We start from the raw sequence: 26,720 nt of genomic DNA, 5'->3' as shown, positions 1-26,720 counted from the left end.
CAGAAAATATGGAGAGAGGAAAAACACACTAAATCAATCTTCGTTCATGATACACTCACTAATATTGAAATGTAATCGATCTACCTATGCACACACAATCAAGAAACTCTTCTATTTCATCACGGTTTAGCTGAAACCTTAACATTAGTTCAATTTCAAATTAAATAAATATACTAACAAGTTATAACTTATTGTCAACAGTCTCATTAAAAACACAAACACCCAAGCTTATGGCATTAAAGTAAAAGAAAGCAGGTTTAGATTGAAATTTTGTTGAAAATAATACGAAATGCTTTTGTGTTAATATTTTCAATTTCAATTATTAATTAATATTGTATAAAATTGTATTTTGTATGAGTTATACACACGCTCGTTTGCAATTGTAGGTTTTTCATCACATTTATATCAGCTGTGAAGTGAGACACAAAATTACTAATATATTCTACTTTATTTAAAAAGTAGAAAAAGAAAGATAGCCGAAAAGTTTGTTACTGAGACCCCGATCAAGATTGATGTGACGCTATGAAAGTCATTCCAGCCTTGACCATCCCGACTTGCATGTTTAAAGCCTACACTGTCCAACCTACTTGTTACGTAAAACGATACGGTATAAGCTGAGTAATTTAGCTGCTATTTCTAGTGACTGAAGCAACCACTCCGCTCAGAGGCTTCCCTCGTTTATGTACTGCCAAAGGAAACAAACTAACGAAGTTCATTACAAAATTAAAAGCGAAGAACCATAGTTGTCGCTTACTACAAAATATCGAGACATCTCTAATGAAATATATAAAAAAAAAAACATTAATGAAACAGTAACCAAGATAGGATTATTGAAATCTCATTTCTCAACCGAACCAATTCAGGACATAGAGCAAGCTCGGGCTCGTTTAACAATACACACATACAAATATATATATATATATATATATATATATATATATATATATATATATATATATATATGTTTGAGTGCACGATGCGACAAAATCAATGGAAGATGAAATGAAGTTGAACTACAGAAAAAGCATAAAGTGTTTAGGCTGGAAAGGAAATAACCAAAATACTAAACACTATCAAAAAGTGAAAATGATCTTCAGTCTACATTGTCTTAGGTATGTAATGTTTTTAAGACATAATTAAGACGAACATTATACTAAATAAATTCCAAGTTTTAAAAGGACAAAACAGTGAGCTGATAAAGATAGCAATTATCATTATAGACATCGCTTTTAACACTTAGGTATCTACCTCTCCCAAAATCGCTTTCTATGGTGCATAACCCAAAGAAAATCAATCATGTATGAGTGAGCTAGGATTATGTGTATATAATATAGCCGGTTATTGTTATATATATACACCCACTTCAGATTATTTAAAGAGGGAAAAGCATGGTTGACCATGCACAATGTTCTTTTGACAATGCTGCAAGTTCCTGGTTCAAAATATACCGAACACAAATTTAAAACATGATTAATCCCTTGAGTCAGGAAGCGGGTCCTTTTCTTTATTTTCTGGTAAATAAGTAAATATGACGTAATGTTGGAGAAGTTGTTAGAAACTGGCTTCTGAACTTAGAATTTTAAATAACTGCAAGTGTTGGTGACAAGTGAGAAGCGAATAAAAATAATTTAATAGATGCTCATGAGACGAGGTGGAAAAATTGACGAAACTATTAGTTTTATATATAGATACGTATATATATTTACCATCTGTATATCGATATAACATATATATATATATATGTATATATATACATGTAGGTATGTATATGACAACAGGCCCAGGGAAGTCTCCATATGATAATGACTTCAAATAGTTATGAAATAAAGTTGAACAGAAATACATTTACATCTATTTTTTTGTCTGCGAGAGAGACCTTATAGTAAGTGTGTTGTTATAAACTTATAGAATGAGATATGGCAAGGACAGTGTAATAAGAGTTAAATCGCTAATAGACACGACAGGGGGAAAAATACATAAGACTATGAGGACAGTTTTTGCAGGAGTCTAAATGACTAAATTATATCATGCACATTGGATTCATAGGAATTAATTTAACCGAACAAGATCAAGGCTTTATAAAAGTGGAATGGACGAATTTATGGCTGCTATTACTTACCAGTAATGGAACAAAAATGATCCACGGTGGCACTCACAATTTTCTTCTTTCCTCTGGCCGCCATTAGCGATTTGGCGCTATTTCAAAACGAGGCTGAATCACCAACCATATGGGGATGGGGAGGAACAGGGTGACGCTTTATTTCAGATGTAATAACAATAATGTTAATAATAATAAGCACAATCTAATGTAATCTACAACCTACTTTCTATTTCTATCGTCAATTTATATATTTATAAGGCAATTCTTTTGTCTACAAAAGAAAAAAAAAATCATGCCAACTGAAAAATATTTAGCTAGAATTGAAAAATGACTACGATTTGTACGAAGAACCGTTGATGAAAAAGAATGTATTTTATTTAATGTTTTTTTTTTTAATTTTAATAAGCCATCATAAGAGTCGATATTTAATCAATGTCCAGATGCTGTGTTTCGCTTTGTTAAACAATTTAGCCGAGTGCTCGGCAATTTTTTAATAAAACCATGTTTCGGACGCTTACATCGTTAAAAAATCTTAGGGAGAAAAAACGAACATCACAACATCCCATTTCCATTCTCTTTTTTTTTACCTTCTCAAAATTTTTCTTCTTAATCACGTAATGTTTTTTAACATAAGCTTATATCAAAATCCGTACCCTTTTTTTTTTTCCAAAATATAAACAAATCATTAAAATAGTTTTTTTTCTTGTTCGTTCATATTTATTCCATTCATTCAATAGTGTCAGATATAGCTGTATGCTTTTACTGAAAATAATTAGGATTTTGAGAAAGGATATCGCTTTTTAAAGTGCACTGAGTGTAGGTCTAATCATAATAAATCAAATGAGTCACATCTCGCTAGATTTCTGCCCACAACAACACGTGCTATCTGATATCATTAGATCACAATGTGTAGTAAATGAAAAATCGATACAAGGCATTCGCTCTGCTTTTGCCTCTCTCTTAGCAACTGTAATATTTTAACGGTTTCTGGAAACTAGTCTGAGAAATATTGGAAAGGGAGGGAAATATCTTGAATATTTAATTTTAAAAATTTAATTTATATTAAATTTATTTCCATTTTGAAGTCGTCTTTTATTATTTGGGGGATTCAGTAATCTCAAGAAAGAAAATTAACATTTAAAATCATTAAAGCTAATAATATATTTTAAATTCAATTTTAAAATCCCTTTTATTTATAAAGCTATCATGACTCTGCTACATATACATTAAATCTTTAATTAACCCGTAGTATCAGCGTAAATTAATTAATTAAATTTGTTATTAAGTTAAATGTCATCAACTAATCCTTTATTACATTTGCTAATGCAATTCAGTAACCTTTAAAAGAATTTTCAAACACTATTTTTTAATAGTATTTTTAAAATGTTATCTTTTGTAATCTTTAAAATATCCAGTTATTTTCATTATGGTGTATTTCTATGGATGTAACATTAATGTTCCTAATAATTCCATTATTCTGACACGATCATAACTCACTCCCACCCACCCCCATGAAAATTCCACCAGCTCTAATTTTAATGACCAAATCACCACTTATTATTGAAAATATTATTTTTGCGCGAGAAATCCCTTCACTGAGAAACGATCTTGCTTAATTACATCAATAATTATAACCAAAATCGTTTTCTATATTTCTGAATCTTTCTGTCCGCAGCGCGCGCGCACTCATACACACACACATACATACATACACACTAGCGCGTGTGTATAGATGTGTATATACATATGTATGTATATATCTGTATATATATGTGTGTGTTTATATATATATATATATATATACACACACATATATGCGTGTGTGTACACAAACATATGTATGTTGTGTTTAATCATTTTAATCATTAAACTTATTAATTCCTTTTTTTAATTCGATATTAATTTCTTTATATTACCATTATAAGAACAACTCGGTTAACCTACAGCAGCATTATTATTAGTTAATTACTGAATTAATCTATGTTCTCAACTTAAATGCTATTAACTAATAGCTTTTATTATATGAAACCTTTGGGTCAATTACCCTGGAATTACATACAATTAGAATGGTCACACACATTTTGTGCGACAAAAAAGCATGTATGTTTACGCGCGCATGTGTATATGTACGAGTGCTTAAGTATGTATATACACACACAAACACACATCATTCACTTAATTTCAGTGATTGGGTCGCATCCATGTGGCGAATCGCCTTGGAGGGGTTTAGTCAAACAAATCGATCCCTATTTTTAAAATCTGGTACGTCTATTTTGCCGAACTGCCTGGTTAGCGGGACATAAACAAACCAACATAGATTGCCAAGCGGCGCACACACACATATATCATCATCATTTAACGTCCGTTTTCTATGCTGGCATGGGTAGAGCGACTTGACAGTAACTGACAAGTCAGAAGACTCCACCAATCTCTCTAGTTTGTTCTAGGGTTAAACAATAGTAACAATCGTCCTTTCTAGAAAAGCAAATAATAGTCTTTACTTTATATATATATATATATATATATATATATATATATATACACACGCCAATTGTTACCTGATGACTTCGCCTACAAGCCTGCAAAATTTCAAAAATACGTGTATTTAAAGAGCAATGGATATGATTTTGTTTGCCATCTACTGATGAAGGCATCTCCAAACATAAAATTCTAAGAACATCTGACTGCCAGAAACAATCTGCTTGGAAATAGAATATACAATATTTATTCTATATATTTCTCCAATCATCCTGGTCCTTTGTTATCTCCCCTGTGAGATTCAAATTGTGAGACCATCTTTCACTATTTTTCCTGGATCTCCTCTTGTTCTAACTCCCTGCACCTTAAACGATTGGCACTTCTCTGTACAGCTGTACTCATCCATGAATATCACATGGCCAAACCATTATAGTCTTCTCTCTTGTACACAACAGCTGATTCTTCTTATGCTCAATTTTTCTCTCAACATACTTGTACTTTGTCATGCATGCACACTCATGTTGCACATCCAGCAGAGTACACCAGCTTCATTTCTTTCTAGTCTTTCCAAGTCCTCTGTATGCAGGGCTCATGTCTCACTACCATGTAGCATTGTTGTTTGAACACAAACATCATACAATCCACCTTTCATTCTGAACGTGAGACCTTTTGCTAACAACAGACTTAAGAGCTCTCTGAACTTCCACCATTCTGTTATAATAGCAACTGCTTTAAATATCCTCTTCGACAGCTAATTAAGTCCCAAAGTAACACTCTATAACACTATTAGAAATCTTCAGCATTTAAGAAAGTCTATTTCCGATGCATCCTTACTGCTCATGGTTCCTGATCATCTGCCACACAGAAAGTCTATTTTCTGTTAACTTGCCTGAGATACCACTGTATCTCTTCTGTGTCCATAGTTTGCATTGGGTCCACCATATAAAAGTTCTGCTCACACCTTTCCTACATATTGAGCAAAGCCATATCCCTGAATAGAAGCTGAGAATTTATGTTTTTTATTAAAATTTTGATCTTTGCTAAATTGACTTTGAGTATCTTTGATTCCAGGTTTTTCTACCTCACCTGAAATTCCTTTTCTAATTGTACTACAGATCATTAGCATAAAACTGTTCTAATGGACAACCTATCTTAAACTCCTCTGTTATGACTTGGAGGACTGACAACCAAGCCCTGATGAACTCCTAACTGCATATTGTATTCATAACTATATTCATTGTTAATTCTTATCTTCCTAACAGCACATCTGTACATGGCTTGTATGGTTCTCACAAGCCATTCATCTATCCCTACTTTCCTCAATGCCGTACAGAGTAAGGGCCCCAGTGGAAAAACTTTCTCCAAGTTAGCAAATGCTATGTAGAGCAACTTACTTTTAGCCAGCTAGAAGTATGACAGCATCCATAGTACTTCTCCCTGGTACAAACCCAGACTGCATCTCATCTACTCTCTTTCTAATTAATCAAGTTCTAACTCTCTCTGTAACTCTCATGATTTGGTCTGATGATTTAATACTTCTATGATTTCCTCTCTTTAAATTATCAATTTTACCCATGTAACAGTTAGCTATAATGTTGCTATACCAGTCATTGGGTATGACAACTTCCTGTACAACCTAATTAACTATGCAGATAACTAGACCATGTCTTATGCCATCAAATATTTTAAGCATTTCAGCAGCAATTCCTGATGGACCAGGGGTTCTTTGTGCTTTCATATTCTTAACTGTTTTATTTATTATACTGATGTCCATATGATAACTGATGCCTTGTTGGATCCTAGTTGAGAAGATCCTCTTTTCTCCATACATTCTAAGCAGTTAATAGTCTTTCACAGTAGCACTGCTTACCTCATTCTTTTCATAATAACTAAGTGTAAGAAGGCAGTGAAATGGCAGAAATGTTAGCACGCCAGGCAAAATGCTTAATGGTATTTCATCTCTCTTGACGTTCTGAGTTCAAATTCTGCCGAAGTCAACTTTGCCTTTTATCCTTTCAGAGTCGATAAATTAAGTACCAGTTGCATACTGAGTTTGATCTAATCGACTGGCCCCTTTTTTGGGCCTTGTGCCTAGAGTAGAAAAGAATTGTTAGCATGTCAGGTAAAATGCTTAGCAGTATTTCGTCAGGAGTTACGTTCTGAGTTCAAATTCCACCGAGGTTGACTTTGCCTTTCATCTTTTCGCGGTCAATAAAATTAGTACCAGTTACGCACTGGGGTCAATGTAATCAACTTAATTGCTTTGTCTGTCCTTGTTTGTCCCCGCTATGTTTAGCCCCTTGAGTGCAATAAAGAAATATTTTCTATTTTCAGGGCGGTGAGCTGGCAGAATCATTAGCATGTCGGGCAAAGTGCTTAGCAGTATTTCATCTGTCTTTACATTCTGAGTTCAAATTCTGCCAAGGTCGACTTTGCCTTTCATCCTTTCAGGGTCGATAAATTAAGTATACTGAGGTCGATCTAATCGACTGGCCTCCTCCCCCAAAATTTCGGGCCTTGTGCCTAGGGTAGGAAAGAATATCTAAAAGTAGAAGTACCATTAAGACATTCATACACATTTCTCATCCAAAATTCCTCAATTTTCTTTGATTTGGTGCCTTGCAACCAGGAATACCTCACACTTCTGATCTCCATGCTGCAAAACATTGGCAAGCCTGTTCCTTTCTGCTTCTCCCAATGTTAAGTCAATAATTCTCTCCTACCCCTGGCTCCCAGGCTATTCAACTCTGTCTCTCTTCCCTTTTATACCTCTCTCTAACTCCCTTGGTCATCCTGGAACTTCATATACACATACATTACATATATATACATATTTATGTGTGTGTGTATGTATATATACATATATTTATCAAATGTATGTCTTATAAAATTATTCTGCACATACAATAACAGCCATACCAACAATCCAACATACCTCCATCATCAGCTGCCCCATGGATATCACTATAGTTTCCACACATATAGGTGAAATAAACTTCAGAGATGCTTCACCTCATACAGAAACTGCTGAAAACCTTCCTGTATCATCAATATCCCAGGATTACAAGTGTTTTGCCCTTTAGCCTTGATGCTTCACTTGAGTGGAGCAGCAAGAACTGAGCTAGTCTTCACCTACAGAAGGATTCCTCTTGTGGTCTCAACCATAGCCATCTTGGGCTAGTTTCATCTGCTGTGCCTATTTCTTTGATGGCTTTTTTCAGTCATCTGGGTTCCAAACATATTTTCTACAGGAAATAGAGCATTGATCTAGATGGAAAGCTGTGGCAACTGACTTCAAATCAGTGAACAGCAATGTTGAAACCGGTATGACTTTCTATATTAACTCATAATAATGATTTTTATGCTTCTTAATTCCACCTCAAATCATTTATTTGTATGTATATATCTTTGTTTTTATTTTTAAAATCTATTGCTTTTAGACCTAGTGTGCATTTTCTTTGTTTCTTTTTACTTTTTCCCTATATATATATATATATATATATATCATCATCATATTTCCATGCTCGGATGGGTCAAATGAATTTTATTAAGGCAGATTTTTCTATGGCAGCATGCTCTTCCTGTCACCAACCCTCACCTGTTTCCCAATCAGGTGATATTTCCCCATGGTCAGACATGTTTTCGGGGAATATTAGAAACAAATGACACTGCTTGTTTGATGTTGATACTTACACTTTTACTTTTTCACCTGTCACTGCCTTCATGAGGCCCAACGCTTGAATGGTGCTTTTTGTGTGCCACTGTGTTTCTCACATAAAAGCATTTTTCAGACTGATATTTGAGAGTTTGTTATCCACTATGCCAATAGGGCTGCTGAACTACACACAGAGACACACACAAAGGCAGGGCTGTGCGGTAGAGAAGTTTTGTTTCAGACGCACATAGAGGTTTGATCTCATTGCGTTTATGTCGTAAGCCAACAGTCATTAGGCCAATACTTTGAATGAAATTGGTAGGTGAAAATTGAAAAAGCCTATCATATGTGTATGTCATGACAGGTCACTTATTGGTTATTAGTTACATGTAATGCAATACAACTTGTATGATCAGGTGACTTAGTGAGTAGGGTGAATTTTGAGCACACCGCAGGATGAAAGACAAGACTCACCAAAGAGTGGATAAGCTCAGGAGAGTCAATAGCCATCCTAGTAAAACCACCAATAGTGAAAGGAGACCCTGGCTGTTGTAACTGCAGTTTCACATGATTAATGCTCATCTTGGTTCAGCTTGTCACTAGATACTGAAAATGAACACTCAGAAAGTGGTATTCATCTGGTACAAGTGTTTATCACTATAGTATAGATATCTTTATGATAACCACTGGTCTAAGTGAAGTGAAAATGCATCTATCTAGTTGAGAGGAGTAGAGATTGTTGTAGAAGGGAGGGAGAGAGAGAGAGAGAGAGAGAGAGAGAGAGAGAGAGAGAGAAAATGTCTGTGGCTGGTAGTGGCTAGAGCAGGTTGATTAATGATTTTTTGCCAATCAATTGTGATTTATGAAAACAAAAATAAAATCAATCGTCTGGAAAATTTATTTTTATCACTTGATAATTAATCTTAAATATTTAAGTATTTAATTAATCTAAGACAAAAACTTTCATTGAGAATGCTTTTAGGTTCTTCTTCTTCTTCTTCTTCCCTCTCTCTTTATTCTTTAGAGTTTTTATTTCAGATTCAAATCTGAAATTCAAGTCTGATAAAATTGAAACAATTTTCCAAATTAAAAAATCATGGTTAGGAATTTTTATTGAAAACCTGTTTTTAATGAAATTAAAAATGAATTACATTTCAAATCAACACAACTTGTATTAATTTTTTTAAATTCAATTTTATTCTAATTTTAGATATTCAGATCATAGAAATATGTTTTCCTTCAATCCAGAATTTTAAATTGAAACTAAAACATTTGATGTCTGTTTTCCATGATGGCATGGGTGGGACAGTTTGACTGAGGTCTGGAGAGCTAGTGGCTGCATCAGGCTCCAATCTGATCTGGCAATGGTTTTACAGCTGGATGCCCTTCCTAACGCCAACCACATGTATGTATTTATGTGTCTGTGTTTGTCCCCACCAACATCGCATGACAATTGATGTTAGTGTGTTTACATCCCTGTAACTTAGCAGTTCGTCAAAAAAGACTAATAGAATGAGTACTTAGTCCTGGGGGTTAGATTTGTTTGATTAAAGGCGGTGTTCCAGCATGGCTACAGTCAAGTGACTGAAAGAAGAATAATGACATTTAATAAAAAAACTTTTCACCATTTTCATATTTGCTTTGCTTATTCAAGATGCTGAAGTCCCAGACTAATTTGCTTTCATTATATGCAGAAATATGCATTTGCAGAAATATGCACCTAAAATTAAAAGATCACCCAAAAAGCATTAAAAAAAAGCTGAAAATGAAAACAAACTGAAGATGGAGGAAAATTGAAATTTGAAAGGCCATGTTTTTTTTTTTTACAGGAGCGGCAAGACCAGAATATCTGTTGTTGAAAAAAGAAATTTTTAGAAAAAAAAAAGTACTTTTACCTTATTTAATGTATCCATCTGAATCATGGCACTCCATCGGTTATGACAACGAGGGTTCCATTTGATTCGATCAATGGAACAGCCTGCTCATGAAATTAACGTGTAAGTGGCTGAGCACTCCATAGACATGTGTACCCTTAGCGTAGTTCTTGGAGAGATTCAGCGTGACACAGGTCCTCTGAAATACAGGTACAACAGAAACAGGAAGAAAGAGTGAGAGAAAGTTGTGGTGAAAGAGTACAGCAGGGGTCACCACCACCACCCCCTGCCAGAGCCTCATGGAGTTTTTGTTTAATAAACACACGCAACGCCTAGTCTGGGAATTGAAACCGTGATCCCACGACCGCGAGTCCACTGCCCTAACCACTGGGTCATTGCACCTCCACATCCATCTGAATATTACTGATTCATCATCAGTTAATGTTTATTTTCCGTTACCGGCATGGGTTGGATGTTTTGTCAGGAGCTAGCAAGGCCTGGAACCACACTAGGCTTCATTGTCTCTTGTGACATGGTTTCTATGGCCGAATGCCTTTCATAATGCCAACCACCTTACAGAGTGTATTGGGTGCATTTTATGTGTTATATTTATCTTTAAAATTGTTCACTAAAGGGTCTGGCAAATTATTTCATTCTTTAAAAGAAAACAACAAAAAAAAAAAACCAATCATTTTCTGATGTATTTATATCATTGTTTATTATGAAGTGTACACCTGTGATCTTACCTTTTTATTTCTCAGGAATACTGTGCTAACTTTTATAATTTGAAGTCCTATCTCTTCTTTGTATTTGTTGTATCTTGAGGGAGTCATTATGCCAATAATAAACACATACACTGGTTATATTTCACTTCTTTGTTATTTGTCAATTGTTTGATTTACTGTTTGATCAATCACTCAGTCAGTTAGGTTTATCAAAGTTCTTTTTTTTTGTCATACAAACTACATTAATGACATACTCCCTGAGGTCACAAATGGCAACAAAAGAACTCTGATGGACCTAACTGATTGATTGAATGGCCAAACAATCGTCTGCTTAATTAGTTAAATAAATTAATAATAAAGAAGTGAAATACAACCAACGTGTGTGTTTAGTATTGGCATGATGACCCTCCTGGAAGCAACAAAATCTGTTTTATCATGAAATCACATCAAGAATCTTGCTAAGTAAATACAAAAATAAAATCTTTGCTTCACACCTGTAAATATGGTGGCACTTTTGCTGTTTCTTTTCTGCAAAGTCTTCTGTCTTTTTGGGAGCAAGTTGACCCAAGCCTTTACTGCAAATTGTCCCACATATTCTTTATATAGAAACTTAAAATGTGGCTACTATTGGATTTACAAAGTAGCTCTTTAGCATTTAAACTGGCCATATCCTGCCCAAGTATTTTATGTTCGAACCAACCAAATCTGGCCTCTCACACCTACCCTAAAAGATAAATAATCACATGCAGGAGTGGCTGTGGTATGTAGCTTGCTTACCAACCACACTAAACCATTGCAACATACAAGATTTAAACATCATTTTTCTTTTTCTTCAATGGTCTTAGGATTGGTGTCCCTTCTTTCAACCTTTCAGCATTGAAACCAACCTCTCATACCTACTCTACAATGTCATTCTAAAAGTAAACAATCACATCTTTTGAAAATGCTGAAGCCATCAGAGAATGCATGATTAATTCAAAACAATGAGGAAGATATGCATTGCATTTGACAAGCTAATCTAAATGCTAAAGGGATGCATAGCAAAATGGTTTAGAATTTCTAATTTCCCAATGAGACAGTGAATACAAACATTGGTTAACTCTTTTGTCACTGGATTTCTACTGACATATACCATCACTGTTCCAATTAATGTTGAAAATAATGAAGAAAAAGCACAGGCACAGCTGAGGTAGGAAGCCTGCTTCCCAACTGTATGGTTCCAGGTTCAATCCCACTGCATGGCACGATGGGCAAGTGTCCTCTACTATAGCCTTTTTAGAGGATTTGGCAGACAGAAACTAAAAAAATCTGGTCATGTATAGATGAGAAGGTGCTGAAAAGTTCTTGGCTTTCGATAAAAGAAAACAGGAGGATCAGTTAATTATGATTTTATTCAACATTCTCAGATTCATACACTTATTGCAGTTGTCCTTTAGTTTTTCTAAGCCCTGTAAAAGAAGTCAGAAGGTTGGGCCTCCAACCAGGCCTTTCGCAATGCCCTTAAAAGCAGTAATTTTTCAGCACCCCCCATCATATGTTTGTAAGTCCCCCCCCCACCAGTGTTTGTGTGTTTACATCCCCGTTACTTAGCAGTTCAACAAGAGACCAATAGAACAAGTACCAGGCTTTAACGAACTAAATTCTCCAAGGTGGTGCTCCAGTATGGCCACTGTCTAATGACTGAAACGAGTAAAAGATAAAATAACTGTCATTATTAGGCAGGTATTTGGGACATAAACATGAAATTTTGATGGAAGGTTTTACTTTAGATCACTTCAAAACAGGAAGTTTTGGTAAGAAGCTTGCTTCCCAACCACATGGTTCCAGGTTCAGTCCCACTGCGTGGCACCTTGGGCAAGTGTCTGCTACTATAACCATGAGCTGACCAAAGCCTTGAGTGGATTTGATAGACGGAAACTGAAAGAAGCCCGTTGTATATATATATATATATGTGTGTGTGTGTGTATGTATTTGTGTCTGTGTTTGTCCCCCCATCATCGCTTGACAACCTATGTTGGTGTGTTGTGTTTACATACCCGTAACTTAGCAGCTCAGCAAGAGACTGATAGAATAAGTGCTAGGCTTACAGAGAATAAGTCCTGGGGTCGGTACTCCAGCATGGCCACAGTCAAATGACTGAAACAAGACTAAAAGAATCAGGAGTGGTCTCACATCAAAAAGATCACATGTCAAATGTAGCTTATCTGGTAGGCAGGAGTTCAATTCCTAAGTCAGATGATCTACATCAGTTTAAGGGGCATCACCAACAAGAAAATAACTAAAGACAATATCCCTGGTATGAACAGTGAAATGAAAACAATGAACAAATGTAGACTTAATAAAAGATTCAGTTTTAGACCTTAGAAAAGTGGAAGGTACAGCAGGTGGACTGTTGTGATTTAACAACCAAAGTGAGGACAGGTTTTTCACTCAAGGGGCTTAGCCAATATGGTACAATGGTTTAGTGAATATAAGCATTAAGTGTTATATGATAATGATAAAGCCACATCTCAAATACTTATACAAAAACTACGTGACTGTGTGGTAAGTAGCTTGCTTACCACGTGCACGAATTCAGGGTTCAGTCCCACTGCGTGGCACCTTATACAAGTGTCTTTTCCTATAGCCTCAGGCATACCAAAGCCTTGTGAGTGGATTTAGTAGACGGAAACGGAAAGAAGCCCATCGTGTATATGTGTGTGTGTGCAAAGTAGCTTGCTTACCAACCACAAGATTCCAGGTTCAGTCCCACTGCGTGGCACTTTGGGCAAGTGGCTTCCACTATAGCTTCGGGCTGACCGAAGCCTTGGGTGGATTTAGAAGATGGAAACTGAAAGAAGCTCGTCATGTATATATATGTGTGTGTGTGTGTGTGTTTCTATCTGTATTTGTCCCCCACAACATCGCTTGACAACTGATGTTGGTGTGTTTACGTCCCCGTAACCTAGCAGTTCAGCAAAACAAACCGATAGAATAAGTACTAGGCTTCCGAGGAATAAGTCCTGGGGTTGATTTGTTTGACTAAAGGTAGTGCTCCGGCATGGCCACAGTCAAATGACTGAAACAAGTAAAAGAGTCAAAGAAAAGTTAAATTAGTGCAGGCTGTGGTTAAGAAGCTTGCTTGGTAACAGCATGGTTTTGGATTCAATCCCACTGCACACCTACTATGGTTTTGAGAGTGAATTTTGTGGATGGAAACAGGATAGAAACCCATGGTGTTTGTGTGGGTGTATATATTTGTCTTTTACCACTTGACAACTGGTGTTAGTTTGTTTACTTCCCTTTAACTTGATGGTTTGGTAAAGATATTAATAGAATAAATATGAGACTTGTAAAAACAAAAAAAAAGTACTGGGGTCAATTTGACCAATCTAGTCAAGCCGGGGCCCCAGTATAGCCACAATCCAATGACTGAAAGAAATGGTTAAAAGAAAAAAAAACAAAAAAAAAACGGAAGAAATAATTAAATTATGAAAATAAAAAGTTTAGAAATAAATAACTTTTAATAAAAGAACAAGAACTGAAGAAAATAACTGGTAATGGCAAAACTTTTGAAGGTATCCAAAGACTAGAGTTGCTTTGTTTAAACAAACCAATATTTGAAACAATGATATTAATGAAATAAGGCAAAGAGCTGGCAGAATCGTTAGCACGCTGGGCAAAATGCTTAGTGGTATTTCGTCTGTCACTATGTTCTGAGTTCAAATTCTGCCGAGGTCGACTTTGCTTTTTATCCTTTCAGAGTCGATAAATTAAGTACCAGTTGCATACTGCGGGTCAATCTGCCTAGAGTAGAAAAGAAATGAAATTTATAGATATGCTTGCTGAGAAGTGGTCGGCCTTAGCAAGGGTGTCCAGCTTTAGATACCACACCTAAGTAGACTAAGTAGAGACATGGGAGCATACTACTGGCCTTGGACCCCATCCACCCCACACTGGCATGGAAGTCAGACATTCAATGATGATGATGATAATGGTTTCAAATTTTGGCACAAGACCAGCAATTTCAGGAGAGGAGTTGATTACATCAATCCCAGTGATCAAATAGTGTTTATTTTTATAGATCCCTAAAAGGATGAAAAATAAAGTTGACCCTGGCAGAATTTGAACTCAGAACATAAAGGACCAAATGTCACTAAGTATGGGTCTGTCAGCTCACTATCTTAAATGATGATGATAATACCAATTGTTGCTTGATCTGCTAGGAGTAGCAGTCAAACCAAATTATATTACCATTTTACAAAAGGATATTAACTCATGTATGATCATGATTGACTTGGTTGTGCAGTTAAGAAGTTTGTCTCACAAGATGCTTTGCAACGGCATGGTTCAAGGTTCAACTTCCGGGCATGGTATCTTAAGCATGTCTTTTATCATAGCTTTGGCCAATTTTCCGACTGGAATTTGATGGAAACTTGTTGCATCATCATTGTTTAACATCCGTTTTCCATGGGTTGGATGGTTTGACTGAGGGCTGGCGAGCCAGAAGGCTGCACCAGGCTCCAATCTGATCTGGCAACGTTTCTATATCTGGATGCCCTTCCTAACGCCAACCACTCCGAGAGTGTAGTGGGTGCCTTTTACATATTTGTAAAATCCTTCATGAAAGATGTAAACATCAAAACAACTGGTACTTTTAAATGGGAAATCCCTCGTGACACTTGGTCCAACAAAATCACAAAAGCAACCCCCCACCAAAAGCATTAGCATTTATAAAACCCGTCATAAAATAAGACACCAACTGACCAAAAATTGTGTTAGATGGCCAAGTTACATTTAACAAAGACTTAATTCAGGTATAACTTAAATTTCTACATTTGTTTGTAAGCCATTTCATCACAGCATGGAATTTGTTCAACAGCCAGATGTCCACCTCATTTCTAGGTATTAGGTTAGTAATGGGCTGGGCAGGCAGAGCCATATTCTAGGAAGCTTCCCAATGGAGTTCTTTCAGTTTCTGTCTACCAAATGTGCTAAGGTCTTGGATGGCCCAGGGTTATAGTAGAAAGGACTTCCTAAGGCGTTGTACAGTGGGGCTAGACCCAAAACCATGACATCGGGAATTGAACAAGAATTTAACTTGGGTGGAACCTACTTAAGATAATGAAGCACATTTAACTTCTCTTACCTTTTACTTGTTTTAGCCATTAGACAGTGGCCATGCTAGGACACCACCTTGAAGAACATATAGTGGAATGAATCCTGTTTTCTTTTTTAAAGGCTGGTTATTCTATCCGTCTCTTTTGCTAAACAACTACATTATAGGGATGTAAACAGAGAAACAGATACACACCCCTACGTAATGGTCTTTCAATTTTCTTCTACCAAATCCACTCACAAGGCTTTGGTTGGCCCGATGCTATAGTAAAGTCACTTGCCCAAGGTGTCAATGAGGAAGGGTAGGATTCCAATCAATACCACTGATGGCAGCAAATCTTTGTTGAAGAAATCACAATGTTATAAAATTGACAACATTCTCAGTCAAGCATTTTGTCATGGATAGTAAATATGACAAGTATTATCTTTGTTAATAACAAGTCACTTTAAAACCAATCTACTACATACAAGATATGATTAACCAGCCAAAAGATTAATTACTTCTTCCTGAAATAAATCTACAATTCTAATACATTGACATATCTGGGCCATACAAGATTAAAACCTCTAAATTCATCTGGTAGAAGATATTCTGAAAAACCTTATTTACAAATTTGTTCTACCCTACAGCATTCAGAATATTTGGTTAAATGTCATCTACTCACATTGTTTTGAATTAATCATACATTATCTATTTTTAGAATGACCTTGTATGGTAGGTGTGAAAAGCCAGATGCAGTCAGTTTGAATACAAAATGGGTAGAATATTTGGGCTAGATTAAATGCTAAAGTGTAGCCCCACCACCTGTTAAGACATTTTCCAATCATATGGTTTAAAATTTCAACATCCATTTATGTATCATACTCAATGTATACACATTAAGTTGTTACTTGTGGAGATGAAATCTTATGGCAGCCCTATGTATAAAAACAATATATCTTGGAGGGAAACAAGCATCACCCTGACAGCAGCCAGTCACAGACTTACTTATTCCAGTTAGATTGTGTCTGTGCTGGGGCACCATTCTGAAGAATTTTTAGCCACATGAACCAACCTTAGTACAAATTTTATTTATTATAAAGCCTAGTATTTATTCTATTAATCTCTTTTGCCAAACTGCTAAGTTACAGAGACAAACATATACAATGGGTTTCTTTCAGTTTCCATCTACCAAATCTACTGGCTTATAGTAGAAGATACTTGCCCGAAAGTTTGGCAAAAGAGGCCGGTCGAACTAGTACCATAGAGATAATAAGAATAATAAAAAAGAGTGATGGGGTTGATTTATTCAGCTAAAATTCAAGGTGGTGCTACAGCATGGCTGTAATCCAATGACCAAAACTTGTTACACTTCATAGATTTCAACATCTGGACTAACAAAGTTCTTTAGTTAGAAAATAACATATTCCAAGTGAAAGAAAAAAGACAAATGGTGAGTTTAAAGAATAGCTTTCCAATATCTTTTAGTGATATTATATGTACATAAACACACAATATAGTCTTCACAATAACCATTTTAATTTGTTTGCAATGGGGTAATAAAAACCAAAAATTCCACAGGAATATATCTGAGAACTTGACATGTTTTACTAATACAGAATGCAACACATCAAATCCATTATGTTTAGGAAGAAAAGCTGCTAGAAATCTTTGGTCAACAGGACTGAGAATGAACAAAAACTATTTTAAGGGAATGTTAATTTGAGGAAAAGTTATATCCAGAAGAAAAAAATTAAAACAAACAAACAAAAAACCCCTCAAGAAATTTAGGTATCTGGAACCAAAGTTTCATGCCACCCTCATCTGTGGTTTTGTTATTTATATTCGTTCAAGTTGAGTGACATTTAAGACAAATGAAAATCAATCAATCAAAAGAAAAAAAAAAATCATTCAAGTTTTGACAATTACCATTTTATTGATGAAATGTTTATCATGTAATAGTGTAGAATGAATTACAAAATGTAATGAAGACTTTCACTTGTCGTAATTGATAATAATATACATATCCTAGCTGGCTTAACCATCTTTTTTCTTCTTTTTTATCTAAAAGTGTTTAAAAGAACACACCTCACGATTCATTTTGCTCAGAAACTGCAAAAATATAAACCAATCAAGACATTTGAATGTCATCAGTCTATAGTAATGTGTTTGTTTTAAACGAAATGTCATCATTCAAAAGACAGGAAGTAAACTCACGTGTCTTGAGAGGTAATATTGTCTCACAGGCAGTCTTGTCATGTGGTAAAAATGGAGAGAGAGAGAGAGTGGGAGAGAGAGAGAAAGAGAGTGGGAGAGAGAGAGAGAGAGAGAGAGAGTGGGAGAGAGAGAAAGAGAGAGGTATTTAAATGAGCTAGATTATTTATATAAGTTAAGTGTTCTGGTACATGCAAGAAACCTGCCTTCTAAAACATGACAATGCAAGAAAGTGGAACTTTAGAGAGAAGCCAGATGATTTCTCTGTGATGGGGAGCGGGTGGGATGGGGAGCGGGTGGGATGGGGGTGTCAAAACAAAATTCAGAATATATTGTTTTTTCATCAAAAACACATTCAACAAAGCATTAAAAAAAAAGAAAAAAAAAACCTGAACAGATTATGAAACTAAACTGTAATTTTATTGTATGATGAAGTGGAAATGATGACAGTTGCATTTTTTTTTTTTGTGCCTAAATAAAAATCAAAACTAAGAGTAAATTTAATGAATTTGACCATGTTCTCATTGAAATCTTAAAAGAAACTGTATGGGGAAAATAAATACATGGAGCTGATTATGAGAAACAATATACAATACAAAAATATCTTGATACTCAGTTCAACACAAAATAGTTAACAGATTAAATGGATTTGAATAATGCATAATTGAATGAAATAAATCTAACATGTTAATTAAATTCCTATTAGTCTAAATTAAGCAATGCAACTAATAAACTAGATTCCATCCAGTGAAAGGGGGAAGGGGTTTTCCAATGAAAAGCCCATCACCTGAAAACTTGTTTTCTGAAATAAAAACTTTAATATTTAAAGTAAACCCTTGGCCAACAAAACAGCAGGTGGCCATTCAAATAAATGAAAAAAGTTGTATTAATTCTTTGATACAACAAACAGTTCCACAGAATGTGTCTGTATTAGAACCTTTTTGGTAACCCACCTACTCTACAAGCCCTCCCTAAAGAATAAAAACACAAAATATTTAAGTGGACATAACTATGACAAACTCAAGTCCAGTGATCAGAACTAGCAACCACCATTCCTGTGATTCCTGACTGAACAGAAGTTATCATCATCAAGAGGTGCACAAGGAAAGCATATACAACTCAAAAAAACAATGTTTAGACAGATCTCAGGCATTCCCAAAGAGAAGTATAGCTAGCAAATAGTACTTATTGCTTTAGAAATCTTACAAAGAGAGAGAGAGAGAGAGAGAGAAAAAAACCCATTTTTTTCTGTAATTTTATTTTTCACCAACCCTCTCACCTATTTTCTCAATGTTTCATTTAACTGAAACTTAAGGGGAAAAAAAAAAGAAATTAAATGTGTATGTATGCTGAAGGAAATAGAAAAATTTAAATAATCAAAAAAGGTATGGAAGACATAATTGCCAGAAACATTGAATTACCATCCAATAAACTTTAAGATTTCGTGTAATTGACAGGACATTAAAATGTTTGAAGTGAAGGACTTAGATGTTCACAAATGCTTCTAAAAACTAAGGTTTTACTTGAAACTAAAACTGAACTGTAAGTCAAATCTTTGATGTTACCTAGCTCAGATAAATGGAATTGAAGGAACAAAGAGAAGACAACTGAACCATACCACTTACTATTGGGCAGAACAGAAATTATTATCATTATGACTGTAACTTCAGATGTGTTAACACTGCAGAGTTTAGAGATGGCTTAGAAAGGATGAGCTTGTCTCGTCCATTTTGCTGGAAAGGAAAGGTTAAACAAGATCAGTTAAGTATAACATTTCCTTTGCTGGGTTGTGACCAGTCCCCCGTCCCCATTCTTCCCCGAAAACTCTTACCAAATAACCAAGAGCCCTCTGCAAACATACTACTTCTATATTCTCTACATAATTATTTTGGTTTAGAGAAACAAAATAATTAACTGCTGAACTGGTGGTTGTGGGGCTCTAAATCTCAACAAGATACAAAACTTAATTGTTGACCACATATCTCCCATCACCATCAGAAAAAGCTGCCATCGTCCCTACACCAGTGAGATTTCCCACATATCAGACCAGTCATTCTATCCATTTAGTAGTACATTCTCAGGCAGGTAGCAAACTGGGTCCTCCCCACATGAAAGGAGAGTAGTCTTAAGCCCAAAATACACGACTAGCTTAATACTGCAACTAATTTTTCCTGCTAAAAAGGGCTTTTATTCTTAAGTTACCTTCGAGTTTCGTCTTAATCTGACCAAATAATGCTGAGAGAGAGAGAGAAATAGCATTTTTGAGTTATGTAACTGCTATTTTGTGTGCACACACACACATATGTATATATATATATATATATACATTCATTCTACATACGAATGCAGCCTAGAATCAACAGTACATTTGAGCTCAAAAGATAAACGCGGTGACAGTATTGTGTACAGGATCTACAACCTAATTAATTTTTGTGATATCTATTTTTTGAACAAATTGGAAAATATAATCGGAGGGATTTGGAATAAAGATATTTAGAAAAAGAAAAGAAAAAAAAAATCAAATGAAATTCCAGTGTTGTAACTTAATCACACACAATTCCTGAAATTAAAACATGCTTAAATTCTCAAATCACCATTGAACCAGGCGTTACAATAACATACTTTCTCTTTCATAATACCTTTTGAAAACTGGGGCCAATAACTCGTTTATTTACTAACTAAAAAATAAAGTTTATGCACCCACCCCCAATCCAGCCTTCCGGAAAAAAAAAACATCAACCATACGATGTTTAAAATATCAGCAGTTTACATAGGAAGGGAAGATTAATTTAATTAACTGGTTCACCTTAATGAATTCTATATAGAAATGAAAGCAGGATTATTAGGTAAAATATAATATACGAGAGACACTAGTCGGAAGAGGATTACGAAAGAAAAAGTATGTTGTTCGGATAAAGATTTTGAAAACATGAGGAACAGGAAACAGGAAGCCCAACTGCTTACCGATTCTACACTTTGTTCCTCTCCCTGGAAAGGAAGTTTAGCAAATAGCTTGAAAGCCCTATAGACATATACAAGGTGCGTGGATACTCTAAACATACATCTTAACCAGAGTGGAAGGGATATCCTTGTTAGGTTTTTGTTACTTAACAGTGAAACCCAACAATAGAGCTAAGTTTCCTGCAATTATACAAAGACATACAACCAAGTTAGTGGACAAAATAACCGAAACAAAAATAAATAAATATGCAGGTTTGTTTATACGATGGTACTTTTACAATTGTATTGTTATATATATATATATATATATATATATATATAATGAGAAACAACTTAAGTAATATCAAAAGTTTTATTCATGAATAATAAAGTTAAAAAAAAAAGTGGACCAATTTAGGAGAAAGGGAAAAAAATAACACCTAGAAGCGTCTAAACATTTTTGGTTTGTTATTTGTTAATTCGTTGTTCTACCTAAAAGGAGAGCTGATTAACTAATTTAAACTTACAAAGTTAATGTACCTGAAACACAATGCAATGTTACAATTATCTAATAAACTTAAAAACAAATATTAAAACTATCGTCATTGCAACAGGATGAGAAAGAATAGACTCATATATACATATACAATATACATTGTATATACATATACTGGGGTTAAAAAAAGAGGGGGGAATTGAAGTTTAATCTGGAAGAAGTATTTCTCCTCCCCTCGCCACGACACATTATATAAAATGCACATATATATCTATATACATGCATACACACACATATATATTTATATATATATACAAATGGAGACACACACATGGACCCGAGTGTTGTGTGTTGACGGAATTAAGGGTTGGTCTTTCCCTTTGTAAACAAAGTCCTTAACATTCGACACCTGAAGATCTTCAGTCAGTAATTAAGTAGTCTATGTTTTAATTAAGCTGGTTATTTTTTTCTTCAATGGCAGTTAATAATATAACAGTACAAGTTAGTTGGTAAAGAGATGTTTTATATTTGCTTGTTTTCTTCATATAGACACATGATGGATGAAATTGATGGATAAATGACGAGAAAATAATAAAAGGGGTGGGCGGGGAGATAAAAATTAATGGTTTAAGATTCTACAAGGAGGAGGGTGGGTAGAGGAATTTATGACGTTCATGCCGTTACCTTAAATAAAGACATTAGCGACGAGAGTGAAATTAATTGCTTCAAACCCTGAACCAAGAAATTGAGGATCGCAAACTGGGACACGGCCTGAAGCTCACCCAATACTCTACGGCGCTCGCCATAAAAAACAATAACCCAGAAGAGGTGGAAATTACAGAATTGGAGTATAATTGGACTAATTGTAATTAATAAAAAAAAAAAAATTAAAAAAAACAACCTATAATGGTACATGACAAAGTAAATATATATATACACAGCTACCACAGAGCACATTACTCACTGCATGTGGTCATTAAATAACCAAGACAGCCTAGCAGACAGCATTTTTAACGAAATAAAAAAAGTAATACATCATCCCTTCCTGTTTTTTTTTTTATTTGTAAAAATGCAGAGGAGGAAAAAAAAAATTAATGTCCACACATAGTGTCCAGATTAGCTTGAAATGAATGAGTTGATATTTAGTTTGTATTGCATAATTTTTTTTAAAGATTTTTGGAGGGGGTATTTTATCATTTTTTTTGTTGTGCTTTTGGATTTTTTAAATATTTACTCTTTCTAAAAAAATCTATTTACATCAGCAAAAAAAAAAAAAAAAAAAATTCACGGAAGATCATAAACTCCCGCTTTTTTTTCTTGAAGTTGGAGGGGGGAATTTTTTCTTTTATAATTTTTTTTTAAATCTTAAATTCTTTCTTTCTTTCTCAGTATTCAAAATTACCTTAGAATATTCGTACTAAAAACCCCATTTTCCCTTCCCTGTATTGTAACTTTTTCCTGTTTAATTTGTTTTTTTTAAAGGAATGTGGTTAGTGAAGATGTGTTAACATCGTCCCTTAAACATGATAATAATAATGCAGAGATAGATAAAACTTTTAGAAGAGAGCAGTAACACAAAAAAAAGAGAGTAAATCCTAAGAAGACATCTAAATGAATATTTCCTATATTTGGTGGTGGTGGTGGATGAGGTTGGAGTCCATTTGGTAAGAAACAACGAGTCTGTAGACAAAGGCAGGTCGGATGCAGATGCTGCACTTGAGAGAGAGAGAGAGAGAAAGAGAGACAGAGATAGAGATGATCATAACAATAATAAAAGTAATCAGAAATAATATGATGGCCAACAATGATCGACCGGACAATACACTTTCTCTTGTCGGGGAAAAAATAATTAAAAAAAAAAAAAAACAAACAAACAGAAAATGTAGTCTCTATATTTGCAATTATTGTTATTATTTTCAAGTCACTGGATTCAATGTTCACAGAAAAAAAACAGACAATTTTGATTTCTGCAGAAGTCTTCGGCTTAAGCTCATTCCAATTGACTTTTTTTGTCAACAATTTGGTATATCTTTGGGTTTTTTTTTGGTTCTTTCCTGTTTTGCTGTGCGAGTTGTTATTTTTCATTAAATCCAGTCTTGACCTTCTGGCTGTTTATGTTTCATTTTCTTTTGGCTGAACAAGGGGGTAATAGTGATGATCAAAAGCTTACTAACTAGATATAGATTATAATAATTAAAAAAAAAAAAAAAAAAAAAAGACTAGAAATAATTTGAGCCAAGGTGAAAAGTATAATGCCCATAAAAAAACCGGACTGTTGACTCAAAGAATTTCAGCCAGTCTAAAGTAAAACTAAGAGGAAAGTAAGAAACAAAAATAATGGTGACTTGGTTGTTAGTAAAGGGAGAGGATAGAAAGAAAAGGCAGACTTCAAGGATGGAAAAACTGGTGAAGAACAAACGAAAAAACATTGTAATACACAATGTTTTCATTTTCCCTTCACACTTTAAAAAATGAACGAAGAGGTTAAGATGAAGACGACGACAGAGTTCTATAGTTTTGGGGTTCTTTTTTATTTTTTTTTGTCAAAAAATAAATTAGGTTTTCTTCTCAAGAAGGAGAGAGAGAGAGAGAGAGAGAATGAAAGATCTTATTTTTCTGACCACCACCCCGCCAAAAAGACATCTTTAAAATTTGTTTTACAACTTTGTTTTTCTTTTTGTTTCTTAAATCTTAAAAAGATGATTTACCTCAAGTGTTGTTGTTTTGCCAAGATGTTTGTTTATATTATTTTTTAAAAAAAATTACTCAGTTAAGAATTAGAGGGGAAAAAAAAAAAAATTTTTTTTTTTTTTTTTACCAAATGAATTCGAGAAAGAAAAAGGAATTATTTTTTTTATACCCCCCGCCTTTTTTTTATGTGAGTGTTAATATCTCTCAAGTCTCTCTCTTCTTCCTTCATTCGTCATCTTCTTCATCTCCCTCTTCATCATCTTCGTCGTCCATCTCTTCCTCCTCGACATCTTCCCCATACCCAACCACGCCAGCTTCTATCTTTGTTCTTTTTTCCTCGGGACCGCCGTCAAGCATCACAACACCCCCTTGTCGCTTTCGGTACTCGGCCATAGCGATTTCATATTTCTTGGCTTCTTCCTGACTTTTTATCTCAAAGGGTTTCTTTTGTTCGTCCGTCATGTTTCGCCACTGCTCCCCTGCCTTCCGCAGAATGTCTTTGTGGTCAAGTTTACCCTGCATCATTTTCCGGAACTCGGCCAAGAATAGAAAATACGAAGTCTGCGGCCGTTTTGGCTTGTTCGGATCGACCATATCTTTGCCTTTGTACTGAGCCATTTCGCGGTCATATCGTGCCTTGTCCAGAGCGGCTTTTTCTTCGAATGGTTTTTTTTCCATAGCTGTAAAATTCCTCCATCTTGCAGAGCATTCTTTGGTAAACTCCGTAACTTTGGTAATTTGGGTCCCAGCTCTTGCCGCCTGCTCCCTGCAACTGGCCATAAAATAGAAATACGCCGATGTGGATCTCTTTGGCTTATTAGCGTCTTGCAAGCGCTTTTTCCGCCGCGGAGGTTCCACAACATTCATCCGCGCCATTTCCGTGTAACTGTAAGTGTTCATTGTTCCTTGCTTTGGTGGCGGTTTAACTTCCTCACAATATTACTTATCTCCCTTCTCAAGAAGGAAATAGATGCCGTCAAATTTCGGAAACTTCCGGAACAATTCGTCCAGACTCGAGAACTTCCGCAACTACCCGGATGCTCTTATTTTAACTTTCGGTAACTTCCGTTAATCTCCGGACGTTAACGAAGATGCTTCACTAGTAGTTATGCGCCTGCGCTCTCCCTTACCTTTTTCGGTCCCGCCGACAGAGCAAGTGAGCGGTGGACGGCCGGTTGAAGTAATAATATATATATATATAGAGAGAGAGAGAGTCACTTACCTAAGTGAGTGAGGGTGGTTAATGCCTGAGTGAGGGAGTGAGTGAGAGAGATGGAGAAGAGTGAGTATATCCAACCAACGACCAAGATAATGTGACCGACGGAGAAAAACTCTTGTGTGGCGTTTTTTCACTTCAGATTATTAGTTTTTTTTTTATTTTAAAACAACTTAATGGAATTAATTTTACTCACTTGATTTTTTTTTAAAGTGATTGAGTATTCATTCATTCCTCCAATGTTTCTTGTAGCTGGCAAGCAACCAAAAAAACTATGGCGCATTTCGAATGGTGAAACATTTATTACATATTTTTCATAAAATTGAAGTGATTTTCGATAACTTTTTTTTTAAGCTTGAACTTAATATATTTAATCCTTTATATATATATAATAATATATATTTTTTTTTTGCGTAATTCAAATTCTCTTTTCTCTGTTTTTTTTCTTTTGTAAATTTCTCCTAGTTTTGGTTTCGTCTTTTTTTCCTTCCTGTGTCGCTGTTTAAAAAAAATCCTGTCGATATACACTGGCTGTTATGAAGAGAAAATTGGCGCTTGATGAAGAAGGAGCTGGCGGGTTTTTCTTGTGATGGTGGCGGTGTAAGCAAGCAATACTGTGGTGTGCAAACGGTAGTGGCGGCGGTGATGTAGTAATGGACTGTACCAAAATGATGATGGCGGTGGTGGTGACGAATTGTGGTGGAGGTAGGAGTTAGTGGTGGTGATGGTGGTGGCAGCTGGTCGGCTGCTGTACACGGCGCTCTCTGCTATTGCTGCTTATAGTGGCGGCTCTAGATATTGTACTGCTGTATGCCTGCTTACTTCTTCTAGTGGTGGTAGTAGCAGCGGCGGCGGCGGCAGTAGCGTAGTAATATTAATGTTAATACCACTACTACTACTACTGCTGTTGTTGCCCACTGCTACACTTAGCAAGGAGATGGCGGCGGAGACGACAGCGGTGGCGGGCGATGTCGCGCTCGCGCTTATCTGTACGCCTTGTACTACATGGACGAAGGTGGTAGTGGCGGTGGATGGATGCGTGCGCGCGCGTATCGTTTATATCGTTGCTGCTACATAAGCTTAGGCGATGGTGGTAGTGGGGCTGATGTACTGGCTATACTACCTCTCACTGCTACCCCTTCACTCGTTCACTGCTGCCTTTATTACATACTTGAAACAGTCCTACTTTCATCTCCCCCTCTCTTACTCAGTAGCACCCTTTCGTTTTTGCCTCTTTCTCCTCTCACTATATC

At 35.5% G+C, this 26,720-nt stretch overlaps 2 protein-coding genes and 1 long non-coding RNA gene across 4 annotated transcripts in view; 1 reads left to right on the top strand and 2 right to left on the bottom strand.

The window, feature by feature from the left end:
• LOC106870443 (UBX domain-containing protein 7) overlaps positions 1 to 2,198 on the bottom strand; it is a 56,722-nt gene extending 54,524 nt beyond the window's left edge. For both annotated transcript variants that reach the window (XM_014916534.3, XM_014916535.3), the window contains exon 1: positions 2,120 to 2,198. In XM_014916534.3, the coding sequence (XP_014772020.1) occupies positions 2,120 to 2,183 (64 nt within the window). In that variant the 5' untranslated portion in view covers positions 2,184 to 2,198. The remainder of the gene's footprint in view (positions 1 to 2,119) is intronic.
• Positions 958 to 9,622, top strand: LOC149135363 (uncharacterized). Its single transcript, XR_016242394.1, has 2 exons — positions 958 to 1,112; positions 9,445 to 9,622. It is a non-coding gene; the product is annotated as an uncharacterized LOC149135363 (long non-coding RNA).
• An 11,801-nt stretch (positions 9,623 to 21,423) lies between these two features.
• On the bottom strand, positions 21,424 to 26,487 carry LOC106870439 (high mobility group protein B3). The gene has a single exon (XM_014916518.3). The coding sequence runs from the start codon at positions 25,149 to 25,151 to the stop codon at positions 24,477 to 24,479; it is 675 nt and encodes a 224-aa protein (XP_014772004.1). The 5' UTR covers positions 25,152 to 26,487; the 3' UTR covers positions 21,424 to 24,476.
• Positions 26,488 to 26,720: the final 233 nt, after the last annotated feature.

The sequence above is a fragment of the Octopus bimaculoides genome, chromosome 6, assembly GCF_046866305.1.
Source record: "Octopus bimaculoides isolate indiv1 chromosome 6, ASM4686630v1, whole genome shotgun sequence".
In the NCBI taxonomy this organism is placed as follows: domain Eukaryota; kingdom Metazoa; phylum Mollusca; class Cephalopoda; order Octopoda; family Octopodidae; genus Octopus; species Octopus bimaculoides.
The sequence above is the reverse complement of the archived record's forward strand: the minus strand, read 5'-3'. Positions and strand labels throughout refer to the sequence as shown.

What these genes read in the sequence shown, in the direction of transcription:
- LOC106870439 (XM_014916518.3), bottom strand. Translation starts at nt 25,151, where the DNA reads ATGAACACTTACAGTTACACGGAAATGGCGCGGATGAATGTTGTGGAA.